Source organism: Musa acuminata, chromosome BXJ3-10, assembly GCF_036884655.1.
Source record: "Musa acuminata AAA Group cultivar baxijiao chromosome BXJ3-10, Cavendish_Baxijiao_AAA, whole genome shotgun sequence".
Taxonomy (NCBI): Eukaryota; Viridiplantae; Streptophyta; class Magnoliopsida; order Zingiberales; family Musaceae; genus Musa; species Musa acuminata.
Window position 1 is genome coordinate 22,588,523 of NC_088358.1, and position 20,417 is coordinate 22,608,939.

Consider the following 20,417-nt stretch of genomic DNA (forward strand, 5'->3'; position numbering starts at 1 on the left):
ACGTGGCGATACGTGATTGGTAAATTGCGATACGCCGTGGGTGTCGACCCGCATGAGGGTCATCGCCCTTTCTTCCCCGTCCAGCAACAGCTTGTGCGCGTGACTCCACAGCACGACACAGGGAAAAAGACCCACCGCAATCGGCCGCGTAGCCCATGAAAGTGGGACCCAGTAACGTTTGAAGTCGTGGTATCCTGTGGTTGGTCGGATTCCGTACCCGTATGACTACGTGCATGTGGCGCGTCTTGTTCTTGGCGTTCTCCGACACTTCTCGACACTGTTCACTCACCCCCTCTGTTGAGAGACCCCTCTGTCTTCTGCTGTTACACTGAAAAGAAAAGGGGCAAGAAAAAGGAAGCATAGCAGACAGAGAGAGAAAGAGAGAGAGAGAGAGAGAGAGAGAGAGGGACATCGAAGTACGCGATCGAATCCTCTTTTTAAGCCCACTTTGCCGCCTCTCTCTCTAGTATTTTTCAATGTAACTCGAGTCTCGGATGGGGCGAAGAAGGAGAAGAAGACGATGACGATGATGTCGATGAAGAAGTAGGGATAGTGGTCTTCCAGGATATCAACTACAAATGCGAGTTCTTGACTGAGATCTAGCACGATCCGCTCCGAAGCAGTGCAGTTCGCTGCATAGCAAGCCGGTTCTGCGTTCTTCTTCTATCAAGATCTCTCCGGCTTGAATCCGGAGCAACCTTGTTCTAAATCAAGGTAAAACCTTTGTTAAAGTTACGATTTTTTGCTCCTTTATAGATGCATTTTGGTTTGGGCAACTCCCTATCTATCTCTGCCTCTTGAGGTGTGTTTGAATACTTTCTAGAAGAAAAAAAAGGGAAGAAGAGTGATCTGCGTTTGGGTTTCCACCTTCTGTTCTTAGCAAAATCTCTCTCATTAAGAACACGTGGAGCACGAGCTGCGGGTTTCTCGAATGTTTGGTTTTGGTGTTGAAAGGAAAGTTTTGATCTTTTCTATGTTGTGGATTGTGCAGAATCGTATCTGAGGAAAGGTTGGGCGAGCGAGGGTCCTAAAATGGAGCAGTATGAGGTTTTGGAGCAGATAGGGAAGGGCGCTTTTGGGTCTGCTCTACTGGTGCGGCACAAAGTTGAGAACAAAAGGTGAGGAAAGCCAATGAACCGATCTTTGACCGTTCCAGCTCTCTTTTGCTGTATCTCCTCTCCTTTCTTCTCAAAATTTACTCCATTCACTGAGTTAAGTCCAACTCTTCCCCACATTGGGTTGTTGCAGGTATGTCTTAAAAAAGATCCGTCTAGCTCGCCAGACTGACCGGACCCGTCGGTCTGCCCACCAGGAGGTGAGCTTCTTTACTTGATCCATGTTTAGCATTATTTGCAGCTGATTGATTCTTGTTTTCCATTTTTCATCTTTGGCTTCTTTTTCCCCGTTAAAGATTATGACAATCTTCATTCTCCAAGTTTTAGTCTCTTTAATCCCTGTGATGGGACATTTTTTCCTTTTCCAATTCAGTTTCGCATCATGGCAAAGTTCCTTTTCCCCCTAATCTTGCTTTTCTGGGAGTTCAACGTCACTTTTTGATATGTTGACTACCTGTTGATGGCTGGTCACAAAGTCCACTCAATTCTTTCGTGGGCCCTACTTGAGTTAGAATTGCGCACTATAGCTGACCCCATATCTGATGGGAAAAAGAAGGCCTTAGATCAGATGATGATGATGGTGGTGGTGATTTCAAATGCTTGTTATGCTTTCGGTGTGGTGAAAATTCTGCAGTTTCTCTTTAGTTTGATGCTACATGAGTGGTGAAAAGTTGGTGAGCATGCCTTCATTTGTCTTCCTCCTTTTTGCAGATGGAGCTTATTTCTAAAGTAAGAAATCCATTTATTGTGGAATACAAAGATTCCTGGGTTGAAAAGGTTTGTAAATTTCCCTTCCATCTGGAAGATCAGTTAACACAGAATCTGCTTTTGTACTTTTTTTCATATCTTAATAGAAATATCTCATTACTTGAAACAGTACATTTGATTTGGCAATCTTTGAGGCCATGAAAATATGTCAGCTAAATTAATTTTCTAAGGATGATTTATGTTTCCTATCAGGTCTAGTTTCATAGGATTATACTCTTGCATCATGATATGCTTGGAAGTTTCATGATGCTTAATTAATGAACAGGAGTGAATTAAGTGCTTCTTCAGTGACTCAAATCTGCTGATTGCACCAAATCCACACCTGGGCTTCCTTCATAGGATTATACTCTTGCATCATGATATGCTTGGAAGTTTCATGATGCTTAATTAATGAACATGAGTGAATTAAGTGCTTCTTCAGTGACTCAAATCTGCTGATTGCACCAAATCCACACCTGGGCTTCCTTCATAGGATTATACTCTTGCATCATGATATGCTTGGAAGTTTCATGATGCTTAATTAATGAACAGGAGTGAATTAAGTGCTTCTTCAGTGACTCCAATCCACTGATTGCACCAAAGCCACACCTGGGCTTCCTTCTACTCAATCAAGTGGACCACTCCATGCTACTCAATCAAGAAAGTTAAAAAAATTGGCAGAGTTTGCATGCTGCTGCCATATTATCTGACTGGACTCTACTTTTCCTACGCATTGCCTTGCTTATCCATGGAAAAATGCAGCAGATTGGTTAGGCAAGGAAGTTGGATGAGAAAAACTGAGGTCCTATGGTCACCTCTCCAGTCTCATGCTTTAACCTTGGTGGCTCTAAAATCCCATAAAAGGCACAAAATGGACAAAAGAAAATTATTTCTAAATAATCGTAGTGCCTGAGGCAATTGAGGTTTTGTTCTGTTGACAGAACTGTTTAACAAAAAATTGGTGATACAATTATGACATATAATGCAGTTGATGTTGTATATGCTCCTCGAGGAGCACCTGCATTATACATGTTTAAACAGAAATTTATAGATAAATTTATTAGAGTAATGTATTCTTGTTTTTTTCCATCAAATATACAAAAAATGATGTTTGAAGTTTTAAAGTACCATTTAATGATAATCTCACCAGGAAATCTAGTTATTACTGCATTTTGAGAATTCAAACCTAAAGCTTGTGGTTGCGTAATATATCTTCTTTTTATAGCCCTTTTCCAATTTCAACTGATATAGTTCTATTTTCCAAGTTCAATATATTGGTTGGATGATATTCATATTTGTGTTGATGTTGATGATTTACTGTGTTTCTACGTGGTTTATTATCTTGTGATGGCTTTGCTTATTTTGCCTTCTTTCAGGGCTGCTATGTGTGCATTGTAATAGGTTATTGTGAGGGAGGTGATATGTAAGTTCTGTTTTTAAGTTAAATCTATATATTGTAAATTCATTTCTGGTGACATTTAGATCTACTCACAGGGCTGAAGTTATAAAGAAGGCCAATGGGCATCTTTTTCCTGAGGAGGTTGTTTATATAGACAACAGTCTAGTGTACTTCTGTAAAATAAATGTTTCCTTTCTGCATATGTTTGTATGCATCCTCAATATTTTTTCTGTCAACTGCAATCAGAAGCTTTGCAAGTGGTTAGTCCAGCTCCTTATGGCACTTGATTACTTACATAAGAATCATATTCTTCACCGTGATGTTAAGGTAAGTTGTGTTGTGAATACTAATGGGTATTCTATTTATGTAATAGTAGAATAAATTTGAAGTTTATGTTTACTGAATATGCTGCAACGCTGTTTTATAGTGTTCAAACATATTTCTTACAAGAGATCAAAGCATACGTCTTGGTAAGTTCCTTCTAAGTTGATCTACTATCTTCATTATGCTGAATATTATTTTACTGATGAGTTTAAACTCAAGAAACTTTAGCTGACATGATATTTTAAAACTGTGTCATTCTTCAGGTGACTTTGGGCTTGCTAAAATTTTAAACTCAGATGATCTGGCATGTTCTGTGAGTGCAAAAGCTGCTTAAAACAATGCATTTAAAAGTTTTATATCATTGTTTATATCTGAGAGCTGTTGGTTCCTGATTCAGGTTGTTGGAACTCCTTGTTATATGTGCCCAGAACTTCTTGCGGACATACCTTATGGTTCTAAGTCTGATATCTGGTCTCTAGGTAAATCTCACACGTTTGGGTTACAGAGGTGCCATTTTCAGCATCCCCAAGCTAATTAGCATTTTACATAAATTTCTTAATTATCCAGGCTGCTGTATCTACGAGATGACTGCTTTAAAGGCTGCATTCAAAGCTTTTGTAAGTTTGATCAAATGTGAATGTCAATTTGCAAATAAATTGCTTTAATATTGTCATCCATATTGACTGGGCTTTGAGATCTAGTTATATGTCAAAAGAACCTTTGACTTTGTTATCATGGACAGTGTTGTGCAATTTGATTTTGTGTGTTGTTGTACAAACTGTTCTGTCTTCTTAAATTTCTAGTAAATAATCTTTAGTCTCAAATAATTATTTGCTAAATATTTATTTCCTGTTTGTTAGCTATATTACAATTGATGACATCATGACAATTCCTTCTAGTGGTCATACAAGAGCATGTATTTTTTATTTCTTCAAATAAAAAGAAAGATGGACAAAACTTCATGTTGTGAGTCTCATGCTCTCTTGTTCAGTATAGGTAATATATCTTCTTACAATGATATGTACTGAATTGACCTTTTACGAAATTCAATGGGAAAATTCTTTCTGCTTCGAGACATGATACGAAAACCTAGTAGGCTAGTACCATGTTATTTAGGATGCATATGGTTATGAATATGTGCCAGGATAGTGGATACAGATTAAATATACACGAGAATATTGCTTAATTTTTTCTAAACGGATAATATATGTTATTATATCACCCTTTAGGATGTTCAATTTGATCCTGACAGTAAATTAACATATCACCCCCTTCCATCTGTTAATTTTAATAGCAATATATACTTCGAGTATTTTGATAATTAAAATTTATAAAAAATAAAAAAAATTCCAAGCCTTTGCATTTCATGTTATCTGATTTCTTCACTACCCACCTTATCCTTCATCCTTTATTTGCTGCATCAACAGTCACCCAACTTTGCATTTTTTTTCTGCATGATAGATGTAGTAAATTTTTTTAATTGGTGATCTGGATTTCCCACATCAATCTGACTGTAGCTGAAAGTAATGCATGAACTTAGACGGTTTTGTCCGATTTAAATTCTGAAAAGCATGAGTGGTGATTGTTTGTTATTTTTATTTAATTTTAAAATGTATCATCCAATTTACATTATATTTTTTTGTTACATTGTCTCTTACCTTGAGATTTACCTATGGTTTATTGTTATACAGGATATGCAGGCTTTGATAAACAAAATTAACAAGTCCATAGTGGCTCCTTTACCAAGTTCATACTCTGGTGCATTGTATGCCCTGTTTATTCTTTTCTTTTTCTTTTTCCAAATATTAGATCAGAGGATTGCGATCGTGAGATAACTTGATTACTGTCTGCAGTAGGGGACTTATTAGAAGCATGCTAAGAAAAAGCCCGGAACATAGGCCAAGTGTACGTACATAGATTAGCAGTATATTTAAGTTCTGAAAGCTTCTTTAGTATTTATGATTCTGTATGTAGTTTCATTACCATAGTACTTTTGAGACCAATAGAGTTCATGTGACTGTTCATGTCAACAGGCTGCAGAACTACTCAAGCATCCACATCTTCAACCTTATGTGCTCCAAGTCAATCTAAAGTCTAGCCCTACACGGAATATGCTTCCTATCCACCAAGTTACAAGCAATCACATCAGAAAAATTAGATTTCAAGATGATGAAGACAATTTCATGTACAGGAACAGGGAGAAAAGAAATTCTTTAGGCAATGAGAGGATCTTGAATCTGAACAAGACTGTGGAGCAGGACTCCCTAAGTTCAACTCAGACTATTAAAGATTTCCCCATTTATCTGAACCAAAGAATAAAGCATCTTTCACTTGGTAGCAGTCAAGTTGGGGAGAGTGTTATTGACAAAGGAATCCATGAGAAGCGCTCAAGTACCCTGAAGACCCCAAGATATGCTCCTAAAACCTTCACAACTCCGATGATGCAAGTAGAGTCCTCAAAGGCATTGCACCCTGGACCAAAGAGTGAACCGGTATGACCATAAAAACTCCTGCTCATATGTTTATTAATCATTAAACATAATGACCATATTCTTCTTTACTAGAATATTTTCACCTTTAGCTTTTAAATATAGAATATTCTTTTCTTATCCTGATTGTAGAAACTTCTGTTTTTGCACAGAAGATGCACATCAAATCAAATACTTATTTTTCTGTATATACTGCCTCAGTATGCACATATGTTTGTAGTGTTTCTTCTAATGGCCACACATGAAAGATCTCTTAGCAACAATAAATTGCATTAACATGTTATTCTCATGGGGGAATGTAACAACGTGAGTTTTATGGTTGCTATTCTAGGAATTATAAGATTTAACATTTTTATTGTTGTTTGCTCAATTTTGATGAAAGATTTTCTTTTCCTCATTCTATTTAGATTAAGTTCACTATCAGCAGTTGTGGTTACATATCAGCTCTCTGTAATCTGTTTAGTGTTTTTGCAAGCTGAAATGCTTTAAATCACATGACCAAATTTCTTGGATAAATGTGTCATCCTAGTATTTAAATTGCACAATTTGTAGTTATACAATTTTATTTATTAACTGTACTCACAACAGCTAATTATACTTCTGACGCAGCTTGCATCACGAACTCCAGCAGATAGAACTGGTCAGACCACTCGAAGAGCATCTCTTCCTTTGCTTACATCTGAAACCCGTCCTAAATGCAATCTCAACATTCTCCATCGAGTGGAATCCCCTGATGTGTCAGTCAACTCCCCTCGAATAGACAGAATTGCAGAGTTCCCATTAGCCTCATCTGAAGATCCCCTTTTCTCTTTCCATAAGCTCTCTTCAGCTCATGGCTCTTTCTCAGCCACTCCGAACTCTGGAGACCGTTCCATCACCAAAGACAAATGTACCATCCAAATCTTCCGAACTGAAGGTGACAATGGGAGTGATTCTTCTGATCGAAATCCTACAGCTGCAGATGCTTCAAGCCGAGGATCATCAGAATCAAGGCAACGGAGGTTTGACACCTCATCTTACCAGCAGCGTGCAGAGGCCTTAGAGGGATTGCTCGAATTCAGTGCTCAGTTGCTGCAACAGGAGAGATATGAAGAGTTAGGGGTCTTATTGAAGCCATTTGGTCCTGAGAAGGTCTCCCCTCGAGAAACTGCTATTTGGTTAACAAAGAGCTTTAAAGAAACTATACCATAACTCCATGTCTTTGCCCTCATGTACCATACTTTTGACACTCAGGTCTCAAAATTCCTGCATCGGTTTTGTGATGTGAGATAGCTCTAGCACAATAGGCTGACAATTTAGGTTGAGATTAGCTGCTGATTCTCTTCGAACAATGCATGTATTACGGATTTCAATATTATCATGGCCTTTTTACCATCATTTCCTGTTGACAAAGTTCATTTTGTCTTGAGTCTTCAAAAGTTTCAGGTGCAGTTGCTTGGGAGACCATGGAGCTTGGATCCTGATATCCCTTTCCTGAGTTAATAGAGGATGAGTCACCTGTAAAAACTGAGAAGATGGTACAAGCTAAGAAGATGTTTTGATGGTGCAGGCTGATATAATTGTCATCACTGTGCCTGCTGTTATGAGCCCTTGCCCTGATATAATTGTGATTTATTATGAGAATCCAGTGTGCCTGCTGAGTCTCCATGTCCTGATGTCTCTGCACATCCTAACTAATGTTTGAGAATATAGCAAGTTGATCTACTGAACTGAGCTCAAATATAGCATATTTGAGAATATAGATTTTGTTGCTTGTGTGCAAACAAAATGTAACTTGGTCCCTTCTTGTTCATGTGAATTGTATGTTCTAATACCTCACTCATCAAATGTGTAATAGTGTGATGACAGTGGTGGAGCAGCTGTTTTGCAGGACAAGTAAAATTCTTTTTCAGACAAAGTAAAACAACATCAACAAAATATACAAGGCCATTAAATTAGTTCTCTCTCTCTCTCTCTCTCTCTCTCTCTCTCTCTCTCTCTATATATATATATATATATATATATATATATATATATATATATATATATATATATATATATATATATATATATATATATATATATATATATATATATATATATATATATATATATATATATGTATATGTATATGTATATGTATGTATATATATATGTATATGTATATGTATATGTATGTATATATATATGTATATGTATATGTATATGTATGTATATATATATGTATGTATATATATATGTATATGTATATATATATATATGTATATATATATATGTATATATATATATATACATATATATATATACATATATATATTTATATACATATATATATATACATATATATATAATTCAAAATCTTCAATTAAGGAAATCAAATGATCTGTACTTATTTGACTCAATCTAGGAGAAGACAAATTCTTTGTCAGCATGATCTAAGGATCATGTTACCCCAACCTCTTATTGTCTGGAATGCATCACACATACACTGTCTCATGCACCAACCATGTGGTCAAAAGAAGTTTTTTAGATTTGACTACCTTTGTATACACCACTAGCCTTAGAAATAATTCAAACTTGCACATACACAATAGTTTTGTCCATGCCAAATCAAAAGCCAAGACTTATTGTCTTGTGTTTAATGTTCACCACCTTTGATCAGCCATCATCCAGTCTCTGCATATTGCATGATAACAAAGTTTTGCGGTTGACCAGTTAGGTCAATGTTCCACCCTGGAGCACATGCACTCCAAAGTCTTTGTCTACAACCCTACTTTTTTTGTTTGTATAGGGATGGATATTGTATTGCTGCATTAGTTACCTTCAACATTGTTTATGTAACCTATGCTAAAATATTTGTCCTCCATCAGAACAATGGCTTTTATCCAACCATTTGTCCTACAAACTGCAACTCTAATCCTATGATACTGAAACACTGTAAACCTAAAACCTAGTTTGTCCCTCTCTCTGTAACTTGTTGTGGATTCCCTACTTTATGTGGTTCAAAGAACTTTGAGTTCAAATGCATGGAGCGGAGCTAATTCTACTGGCATTCAACCAGTTCTATAGATTTCACAGCTAGTATGAGGTGTATCATATGTGCCAAGTTCCTTAGGGTTTATCTCCATGTCCTTTGTTCTCTTCTTTATGCTTTTGCACATATCTTGTTTTATTCAATCATTTAGATGAAGTTGTGAAGCAGCTTCATGCATGCATGCATGGATGTACTCTTTTGAGTTTCTGACACATTCTTCTGATATAAAAGCATCCTTTCTTAGGGGTCCTGAATCTTCTATGTATGTATTTGTATGAGCTTAATTTTCACATGGTTATGTTAAATGTAGCCTCTTCAATTCTTCTGCATGCCATCATCATCTCTGTAAATGCTCACAATATGATACATGTGCAATGACTCCCATTCTTCACACAAACAATGCTCAAAATATGTCAAAAATTGAGTTAATTTAGGTTAAATTTTTACATAAATTAAAACATAAATATAGAAATCATATTAGAAGTTATCTATAAAAATCAGTCAATTACATATTGAATGTATATACATATATGCAACTTTTGCCTTCTAATTTCTCTTTCAAGGGTAATACTTTCTCTACGTCTTTTCGGCGCACCCGTCTTACATACCTGTCGTATATGGGACGAAGTGCTGAGTCACATGGGTCCCACATGAGGTGCAAGCCACTGGTCGAGTCAAAACCAGTCAACCAATCGAGCACCGCAATAATATTTTTGTTCTTCGGGAAGGCATCGAGAAAGATCGAGGAGAGCTGGTCCTTCACGCGTCGTTCAAAAGCCAAAAAGAGATCTTTCCTATAGATATTGCTCGATCCGTCGATGCCATGGAGGGATGTGAAGCCGAAGGGGGAGGAGTCGGAGGAGGAGACACGGTGGACCCTTAGAGATCCGCTGCTGTCCCTGTTCCTGACCTCGATTGCTGCGTCCATTTGGATTTGTACGACTAGGAACAGGTGCGATCAGCTATTTGACGATTGGAATGCAGGCGAACCGGGCGGAAGCGACCCCCGTAATCGGTCGAAGCGCCCCTGCGCCGTCGGACACCAGAGGGAAGCACCGGATCTCGGCGGAGGTCAAGCGATTGGAGCAAGAATCTCGATCCCTGGAAGTAAACTCCCTCTCCCTCGCTCCCTCCCTCCCTCTCTCCCTACCTATTTTTGGCCTCCAATTCCCTAGTGGAAAAGAAATATACCGAAGAAAATTAAAAGGAAAGAATTTTTATCCTTTTTTAAGCGTTTTGGATAACTTCAGAGGCCTTTTGTTCCGCTTTCCACTTAAAGGATCTTTTTTGGAGGTGGGATCGGGTGACTGTGGATGTTATCCCGTAGTTCTGTGTGAGCGCACTGGAAAGATTTGATCATGGCATCTATTTTACTTCTCAAGATCATTGCTTTAGAGTTCACAATTTTGGTTAGCAAATTTGAGACCCTCGAACCAAAAGCGGTCGATTATCTGCAAACACACACGCACTGATGCAGAAAAGAATTCTAATTTTGTGCTGGTAAGGCAATTTGGTTTGGTTTGATTGGAGCTCTGAACCTACATTTTGGTGATTTATTTGAATGCTGCTCTGCACTGCAATCATCATTTAATACGTAATAGTACACGAATAGGATCTTTTCTTGAAAATCTTCAGAATTGGTTCTGATGAGCTTGAAAATGAGTTCTCATGTTTTTAGTAGTATTATTTTGGTTTGATGTTCCACAAGTGCCACTGGAAGGTTGCATGTGGTTTATCAGATTTTTCTTACATGAAATGTTATGAGTGATCTATGAAGATGAGCAAACAATAGTAGTCTCCACCAAAGAAAATTAACATCAATGAATCCTTCAATTACGCTTCATTACAAGGAAATGCTTATATGTGGAAATGAGTTAAATTAACCAACCTATACATTTGTAAGATATATAGTTGAGGAATCATTCAAGTCCATGATGCGATGTATGCACATTGCAGATGTATAGTTGAGGCATCAGCCACGTCCATGGTGTTGCTATTTATTAATCACCATTTAATTCCAAAGGGCTAGGGAATGTTATCATTAACTAAACCATATGTTATATATGTGAGATCTTGCACCACAATTGACATCTATTCGATACTTGTTCATCATAATATGATGAAATTTCTTAATCATCTTTGTGCCTTACAAGTAAATAATTGCTTGGAAAGTTTGCTACTACTTTTAAGCTGTCAAATGGACGAAATATGTGTTTTCCGGGTTGCTTAATTCATTCTAACCAAGCTAACCCTGTTTGTTCACCCAGTTGCTAAACTGCCTGACCTCTTGAGTGCATGCATATATGTTTTACTTGGATTTTTTTATTTTTTATTTTTATTTTTTTATATTTGGTCAAGTTCGGGCTAAATTTGGTTGCATGAGTCTTCAAGCTATGTTACTTTATGTTTCACCTTTATATTTTTCAGTTGACAGCAGATTGGTTCCTCCAAAGGGTTCAAATCATATTATGCTTGTTGGTCAGTTTTGTGCTAGACCTAGATGTCTTATTAGTACAATATCCTGATGAGAAAAGTAGGACTTAATTGTAAGTTGTTTGCATAGATTATGCCATTGCAAAAGGAGTACAATTTTCATGGTTGAAGGCTGTTGAATCTATCTATATTTCTTCTGTTTCTCAAGTTGTTACTTCTCTCTTTTATTTCCAGTTGTGAAAATCTATTCACTGGAAGCCACCATTTTGTATCAGTCTAAATTAGACAGATAAAAATTGAGGGCATCCACCTTCTTTGTATGATGCCTGGAAAGTTACCTAAATAATTTTGCACCAGTCACAAATGAAGTTACAGACTTTTATGCTGGTTTGCCTTTTCAAACTGTTTTGAAGTTGATAGATCTCTCAGAGTCCACGGTGTGAGGAAAAACCGTTAGTTATGAAGACATCTTTAAGTTGAGCCATAATAAAGGAATCAGAAAACCCAAATGTGCTACTTCTGTGCTAATCAACTTGATGGCTTCACAAAAATTCTGCTAGTATGATTAGATTTACTTGATTAGTAGTTAAATTCTCTCGAGTACCATTAGTTGTAATTGATAAACATCACTATGATGCATCTTTAGATTAGGTTACTATTCCATCCATGAACATATGTAACATAGATAGTACTACATGTCATTAGTTATATGCATGGCGGATAAAGGCTACTATGTTGAATTTACATTGGCATTATAGTCTATCAATGACACAAACTTTGCATAAAGTAGAAGAACATCTCGTCACCAGTTAGAAATTATGTTACAAGCAAATTACTTGAATACGATATGCTTGTGTTAAATGTACCAATGTTCGAATCTGATTTCGTCTAGTTTTCCAAGTTTGTGAGAACACCTGGGTCCTATTAATGGTTTATTTCTCCCTCCATTCACCTATTTTATTCGTATCGGCATTGGAATAGTCCAAAAATTCACAGAAATGCACCTTTTTCTCTTGAATGTATTTTCCTGCTTCTTAACCCTTTTACTGAAATTGATTCTGAACAGGAAGAGCTCCAACAGCTTGAGAAAACGGAGAAACTGTCTGCTGGATTGCAAGAGTATGTATGAAAATGCAATTCAAATTGAATATTGTGTAGATCATATTACTTTCTTAGTAACTGATGTCATAGTTTGATTTCCAAGCAGATTTCTGCTCAAAGTAGAGAGCATTCCAGACCCTCTACTCCCAGAGTAATCTACAAATCTATCTCTCGTATCTATGCTGAAAAAACAAGCAGTGCGTAGTGTCCAACCCTAACTCAATATATATATTTTATCTGCAGAACAACAGGACCTGCAAACACATCTTGGGATCGCTGGTTCGAGGGACCTCAAGATACGCAAGGTTGCAGATGCTGGATACTCTGATTCAAATTGAAAGGGGAGGTAACATGATCTTTTGTTATTTACACCGTTGACACGATATCAATGGAAGATATGTTGGAAATACAAATTTGTTTCGAGATTGAGCATCATTATGTACTTTGCAGTTTCAGAGATTTTTTCCTAGAAATGTTTGTGACATTTTTGTCTTGAGATCTCGGATCGAGTCAATTCGTACTCGATTCTTAGCCTCTTAAAGAGTCACATATTTCTCCCTGCAGTGTCGGAGTTGTCTGCCTTACCCATATTTCCTGGGTTTCAATTTTTGTGGTGCTGAATTGACAGAATAAAAGATTTTCCAAGTCAGTGATGGTGTTGCTAAATGAATTACCACAATAAACATAACAATAATAATAAACTTAGCATTTTGGCAATTTTCATTTCTCATTTGGGCTGTTTAGAATTGTATCAAGTTGGTTTCTTGAGTTGAATTATTCTGGCATGCTTCATTTTAGAAGAAACTTCATCAAATTGTTATGGAATCTTAAAGATGCAGTAGTCTTTTTTATGCCACACAACCAAGCATTGTTGCTGAAAATAATGTCTACTGTATTTGGCCTTAAATCCATTTGAGATATCATGGTGGCTGTATGCAAGAATCCATCTGGTAAACCAGTAAGTCAACATAATATATCAGCAGAGCATGTATTTTTTGGGCAAGTGAGCTTGCATCAATCTCAATAACACACTATTTGAGAGGTCTGAGTAGCATGACTATGTTGTTGTGTTCAGTTTTTCATGCTTTAATTTCCCAAACAGGCCACAAAGTTTAGGCCATGTGTTCTGGATGCTGATGTAACAAGATGCAAAAGTTTCTCTCTCAAAAAATAAAGAGAAGATTCTTGGCTTGATGTGGCATCAACAGAGTGGGCATTACATAGATAATACATGAATTATGATCAATAATTAGGATTCACAGTCAAGAGTTGATGTCACTGTCCACAAAGGGCATGCTGTCTGATGATATTTGGAGCACATTTCTTTGACTTCAAGTGTAGGCAGTCCATTTTAATTCTTGTCTCCAAACTAACAGCACATTTTGGAAAGTTTGCTGGCAAAGTTCAAATACTAAAATGAACTTGTAAGTCATTGAGAACTCACTTTTTCACTGTGCCCTGTTCTTATTTTTCTTCACCACACTGTTCTAAAGCACCAAATGATCCATAAACAATCATGCATGGACAACAAAGATGGTGTGTGCAAAAGATGTTGAATGCATAACAAATAATAAAATGTAGGCATTTCAAATGCCCAAATCTGCTATCGAGGAGGTCAAATGTATGCAAGGCAGCTGTTACAATGACCATATTACAAGAGGTTTAACCATATTACAAGAGATGATACAAAAGTTTTGCAAAACCTAAAAGATAATATACAAGATTCAGATTCTTAACCAAAATAAGAGATTCACAGGAGTAAGATTATGGTTTCATAATTATCTGGCAAACAGCATTAATCTTTCCAACAGATACTAGACATAACTGCTTCTAAACAGTCTAAAATCCTCCAAATAATATAACTCAGCTGAAAAAATAAATATCAGAAGCACCACAATTGCTCTTATTTCATAATTACAACAGCATTGATTCTGTTTAAAATCAGAAAATGTTAAGCTATTGCAAAAAGAAGTGCTCAATGCATTAAGAAAAATTTACATATATATTACAAAATGAGAATAGAAGAAATTGTTTAAAGAAACTCCAGCATTCTTGTTGGCTAATGTTATCAATTCCTTCCTTAATAATAGATCGCAACTATGTAAATTCTAATTCTCGAGACGAGCTCTGCAGAAGGTTAGACATATACCTTAAGAACCATATGATGCTGAACAAAGAACTTAAGCAGATAATAGGTGCCTCAAGTGAAGCAAATGTTCTTCATTAGAGATATTGAGAGAGAGACGAAGATTTGTTAGTAGTGATTCCTGCTCCCAACTCAATGGACCAGAGGCATGCAAAGCTTTCACAGTAGATTGGTATGCATATAGCTCTAGTTCATGGACATTAGCAGTCAATTCATCCCCAAATTCAGTTTCGTACTCTTTTCCTCCTCCTAATGGACATGATGACATGGCATCACCCAAACTATCAAATGCAGTATCCTCAGAGTGTTTTTTGAGGTTTTGAAAAGTATGACCTGGATACTCTTTACCACTACAACTAGCAACAGAGCATCCATTATTGTCTTCACTAACTGCCAAAGGTATCGAAGATGAATTCAAAGCATGATTGTATATATACCCCTCATCAGCATTTATCTGACGACACATAGCTAGTCTGTCTTTACTGGATTCATGGAGGAAATTTTTAGTAACATTATCTTTCGAGAAAGAAACTACTTGTACCTTTTTAGACAGTGCTCTTTTAGTCGACTTGTGAGATCTATCTGTGCTGGATTTCCTTTTCCAGCCTCTTTCCCTAACCAAATCAACAGGTGAGAAGTCACATCGGGCGTTGAGATTCCTCTTTGCAGATTTAATAGGAGAACTGCAGCCAACATCCTTTTGCTTAGATCTCCATCCAGTTGAACCTTGTTTGCCAATGACTTGACTTGAACCACAAACCAAATTTCTTGCAGTATCAGAGTTAGGTTGGATGTAATCATAGCCAAATTGCTTCCCTAAAATTTGCTGAAGGGGCAAGAACCATTAATCAGATATATACAAAATACATCTAAAAATAGTAAAAAGTAAATCATCTGCAGTCATAAGAAGCATCAAAACAAGGAATCCCAAGTCATTTATTATTATTATTTTTCATAATTTCATAATAACTGTCTGAATTGTTCATTCCACTCATGTGATGGATGAACTTATATAAGACTCTACTTAAAAGAGTATAGCAAGACATTTCTTGAGGTCTCCAAAAAGTTACATGTTGAATAAAGCATAACATCAAATTTAAGAAAAAGAATTTTATGTTTAGTATGAAATCTAAGCATAACATAATCTGATGCAGCTTGCAGAAAGTTACAAAATAGCATTAAGCATAACAGGTACCAAAAAAGACTACAGTTTAACAATAACCGATATACAGATGATCAGCAACTTCTTCAATGCCATAATTGGCACTCGTACCACACATGAATTAACATTATCTTTTAGAAGTAAGCAACAATCAGTGGATCAACATTCGTTTTACTCCACATAAGAGCTTTTGACTAATGACTCTATCATATGACAAACTAGAAGAATGTTTATACATGACATGATTAATACTTTTAAGGATCACCATGAAGTTTTGCCTTCAATTTTCTTCCAGCATTAAGCAATCAAACATGATTTTGTCCCCACCTTCTTGTGTCATACAAGCAGGAAGCTTCAAGCACATAAATAATCTATAAGAAGCTACCAACCAAGAAAATGACTGCTTTACGCATTACTATGAACTGACAAGATCTAGCTAATGATTAATTAAAGCAACAAGAACCAGGAAAGTATACCTATGGTACTAAAGTAAAATTGTACTGTGAATATGAACAAGCAAGCAACAAAATAGTCAAAGATGAAATTTTAAATGCAAATCTTGCTGAATGCAACACAATGTATATAAGGATAGTTCTTTACACATTTGTCCTGGATATTGTGCACAACATTGTGATTTAATATGGCTAGAAAACCAAAGAGACAGCTAAGGATATATGATCAGCAATAAATAGCATGACATGAAGATAATTTAATCTAAATACCTCTCGAGAATAGAAAAGATAAGCAATACAACATATCCTATAAATTTTCCAGCACAACTTAAGAGTTGAACTCACACAAACAAACTATAGCAATTGACAAATGAAAGAAGAATCTTTCAGCAATTTCAGCATAAAACTTTGTAGCCATTTAAATTAAAACTGTAACCATAACAAAATCATACCAAAAGGACCAAGGAGACAGTTATAACAGATGAAGCAGAAAACTGGGAATGAAAAAGGAGAATGGGAAACAAAGCATCAGCCTTTTACCTTGTCAGTCATAATCCATTTGTTGCTCTGCCAAGCTTGTGGTACTCTTAGATCAGACAAACAATGTTCTTTAAGTTGGATGGAATCATAGAGTTTGATTACTACACGATTATTTTCAAGAACTTTGACAACCTTCCCAATCGTCCAGGAACAGACATCAAGGACCTCAGCTATGTCGCCAACAACCCAATGTGCTTTGTGATTCAGTGGCGGTGGGCATGGCCTAACATCTTCCTCATGTACTGTTTCTACCACAGGTTTCTCATCGGAAGTCAGAAATAGCTCATAACTTACAGTATACTCGTATCCATGTACATACGAAATTCTAGCAGGGAACCAAGAACTACACTGCTCCTCTTTTCTTCTCAAAACCTCTACCTTATTCCCTTTTTTGAACTTCATGATTCTGGTATCCTACATGCCTAACCTTTCTTGACCCTATTACAACAATCAAAAGGTGGCAACCAATAAAATCAATTATTCTGTCCAAACCTTTTGTATCTGAGGAATTTCCAGATGCAGAATGTAGGTTAAAAGCACAGTGCTCACCGATGCTTTGAGAAAGATTCTTTTCTAACCTGATGAAAAGTGCACAAAATGAATCAACTTGTCCAAGCATATCAACGTAATAAACTTTATAAAGAACAGATCTGACTACTAAATATCTATATTGGAACTCGAATCTTGGAATAAATGAAAATTAGCTGTAAGCAAGTATTTTTTTATAAGCCAAAAGAAGCTTGCAACGAGATGAACAGGAGATGTAAATCATTCTTGAAGAACTCAATTGCAAGATGACAAAACAACACATAAATAATCAATAGTTAGAAATACCAAACTCTATTCATCAAAAAGACCCCAACAAGAAACGGATGAGAAGAGGAGGGCGTGAGCTAACATTTAACTACCACAAGAAACCAATACAAGTCCATCCAACAAGAAATAAGACACCACAAAAAACTTAAAGACCACCCAATAAAAGATCTGTAGCAGCTCCCAGCATAAAATGATCGAAAAAAAATAATCACAAACGCGAAATAAAATAAAATCACGATTTTTTCGCGAAACCAACCTTCAATTTAAGATTTTGAGAAGGGAAAAAGAACAGCGTCTCGATTCCAACCAAAAGGCACACAAAGATCGGATCTTTTGCACGTTCTTGTATGCTCAAGACCCGAAAAAGATTGAACAATATCGGAGAGAACAATCGGAGACCGACCGAAGGCAGTCGGGAACGGATTGTGATGCGTCTTTTTGGAGCCGGGTCCGCGTATTCTTGGGAAACACTGCGTGCTATTTGTTCATGAGATGGGCAGTTTTGGTCACGATCAGAAGAAAACACAAAAAAGGGGGAAAAAAAAGCCTGCTTTTTATCATCTTAGGTTGTCATTATCTAATAGTTAAATTATATATCAATATAATTTTGTTTCCTCTTTTTTTCGTTATATATATATATATATTAAATAATTTTATTTATTTATTTTAAGTTAATTATAGATTATCTATATAATTAACTATCTTTAATATCTCAATCCTATATTTTTAAATATTATATTAGAATTCTTATACTTATAAATATAAAATATTTAATTTTATTTCTCTACATATCGTCGATTTTGTTGATGGAAATATCATAAGATTTATCATTGGGCATGTGTTGTCTTAGTAGTATTTCCGTCTACAGAATCAACGACGTAAGAAGAAATATAATTAAATATTATATTTTTATAAATATAAGATTCGTAACTTTTGAGAATGTATGAATTAGAATGCTAATGATTAAAAATGTATAAATCGAAATGCTAAAGATAATTAATTATAAGAGGTAATATATAACTAAAAGATAAATGCATATCTATCATCTTAGGGATGAATACTAATTATGTTAATTGCTGTTTTTTTAATGATATGGGTTGTTTTGGTCACAATTTAGAGTGAACCAATAAATGAAAAGAAATTTAATTTCTTTTTTATTGGATTAAGTTATCACTGTCTCGTAATTTGATCAAGAAAATAAAAAAAAATGGATTTAATGTCCTTTTCATGGAGTACATCTTTTGGGAAAAAAAGCTTTCATATTGATCCCTGTTGAACATTTATATTGACAAGAGAATAGCAGAGTTCAAAGGCTCAAAGCAAAGTTTGCAAGATTTGATAGTACCCGAATAGCATAAATAATTTCATAACATCATTTTTGTATTATTACATCTAGTGAAATAAAAGATATGATATCCCATGTCCACAAGATCCATATCAAAAACAAAATCCCAAAAAGCAACTACAAAATTGCATGAGTTAAATGTATGTGCCAAATAGTTCAAATTCCAACAATGCAAGATGGAGAAACCCAACACAATCAAAATAGATAGCCATTTTCATGTGAAAGCATATCATCATCACCTTTGAATGTCACATCTGAATGGGTGGGGACATTAAGTTCCAATTGATGAATGTACCATAAAACTTCATGTTTAATGATGGCTTGAGGTACAATTCTTTTTCTTTTGTGTAACGCAACCATTGTGCCAGATTGGGATCTGCAATGCTCCATGAACAATGGACTGTCTTTTGGTGCAAGACACTATTACTTCTTCATCAGAGTGAGCAAACTGACTCATTAACTAGGCTAAATAATTTAAATGATTCAATTGCTAGGTACAACTACTACTTTTGCTTTAACTTTCATAATGATATCATTGATCCTGAAGTATGTGTATTGATATCATAATAGGGTTGCTTGTTTGCTGCTTGGGTGATCAGATAACCTCAATATATAATCTTTTCTACAACAAGATTATCTTGATATAAAAGGCTAAGTTCCTATTTACTCACATTAATATGGGATAATTGGCAGTGAAATAGCATTTCAAAGTGAGCTTGACCCTAGGGAGCTCCAAGAAATCATGGTTATATCTCAACTTATTATCTGACAACTTCCTAACTATCCTCTGTTTTCATATCCTCTTCCCTCAGCCAAACTATTTCCACATGCCAACAATGCAATTTATGATTGAACAGAACTGTATTATTTTGGTCATCAAGACACTGCAGATGATTGTGAGAAACTACAGATAAGCTCCAAAATACAACAAGCTAGGGATTGGAGGCTTGCATAACTTCCTTCTTAAGAAACATTTATTTGCAGTTTGAAGACACAATTAACAGCAACCTTTTGCTAGCAAATAAGCGGCTTATGATCGATAGTGGAGTGACTTATCAACAGCACATGACTTTTCCTCTTGTTCTAAATTTGCACTGTGGAATATTCATTGGCCGTTGCTCTTCTGCCTGATTTCTGGAGCCATCTCTCTGAGCTCCTCTAGTGATGGAGGGCGAGGACCCTCAGGCGGATAAACCACATAAGAACGCTGCATAAAGATCATACTTAGCATGCCATTTCTGTATTGATCATAAAGAAATATTAATTCATGGTGCAATCTCGGCATGACAGTTTATGCTGATTTCACAAATTATACTTTGACTTACCAAGCTCACC

General features: G+C 36.0%; 3 protein-coding genes across 9 annotated transcripts; 2 read left to right on the forward strand and 1 right to left on the reverse strand.

Annotated features, from left to right (window-relative positions):
- The first annotated feature begins 305 nt into the window (after positions 1-305).
- Positions 306-7,451, forward strand: LOC135582463 (serine/threonine-protein kinase Nek2-like). 4 transcript variants are annotated; one of them, XM_065170366.1, is made up of 15 exons: positions 307-714; positions 992-1,118; positions 1,249-1,315; positions 1,827-1,892; positions 3,239-3,285; positions 3,345-3,402; positions 3,508-3,588; positions 3,689-3,731; positions 3,849-3,898; positions 3,983-4,064; positions 4,153-4,202; positions 5,277-5,350; positions 5,439-5,490; positions 5,619-6,077; positions 6,684-7,451. In XM_065170366.1, exons 2-15 carry the CDS (start codon positions 1,033-1,035, stop codon positions 7,263-7,265), a joined length of 1,797 nt encoding a protein of 598 aa, XP_065026438.1. In that variant the 5' UTR covers positions 307-714; positions 992-1,032; the 3' UTR covers positions 7,266-7,451. The 4 variants fall into 4 exon arrangements, with proteins under 4 accessions (XP_065026436.1, XP_065026438.1, XP_065026437.1 ...); XM_065170367.1 differs by having other exon boundaries at positions 308-714; positions 3,357-3,402; XM_065170364.1 differs by having other exon boundaries at positions 306-714; positions 3,345-3,588.
- Positions 7,452-9,819: 2,368 nt separating this feature from the next.
- On the forward strand, positions 9,820-13,184 carry LOC135650471 (guanine nucleotide-binding protein subunit gamma 1-like). The gene is made up of 4 exons (XM_065169834.1): positions 9,820-10,194; positions 12,587-12,639; positions 12,728-12,772; positions 12,865-13,184. The coding sequence occupies exons 1-4, from the start codon at positions 10,066-10,068 to the stop codon at positions 12,947-12,949; spliced, it is 312 nt and encodes a 103-aa protein (XP_065025906.1). The 5' UTR covers positions 9,820-10,065; the 3' UTR covers positions 12,950-13,184.
- A 1,262-nt stretch (positions 13,185-14,446) lies between these two features.
- On the reverse strand, positions 14,447-18,255 carry LOC135650470 (uncharacterized). Of its 4 annotated transcripts, none has more exons than XM_065169831.1 (4): positions 17,994-18,255; positions 17,471-17,499; positions 16,922-17,359; positions 14,447-15,593 (listed from the first exon to the last, which is right to left on the reverse strand). In XM_065169831.1, the coding sequence occupies exons 3-4, from the start codon at positions 17,321-17,323 to the stop codon at positions 14,802-14,804; spliced, it is 1,194 nt and encodes a 397-aa protein (XP_065025903.1). In that variant the 5' UTR covers positions 17,324-17,359; positions 17,471-17,499; positions 17,994-18,255; the 3' UTR covers positions 14,447-14,801. The 4 variants fall into 4 exon arrangements, with proteins under 4 accessions (XP_065025903.1, XP_065025904.1, XP_065025901.1 ...); XM_065169832.1 differs by having other exon boundaries at positions 18,141-18,222; XM_065169829.1 differs by having other exon boundaries at positions 16,922-17,499.
- Positions 18,256-20,417: the final 2,162 nt, after the last annotated feature.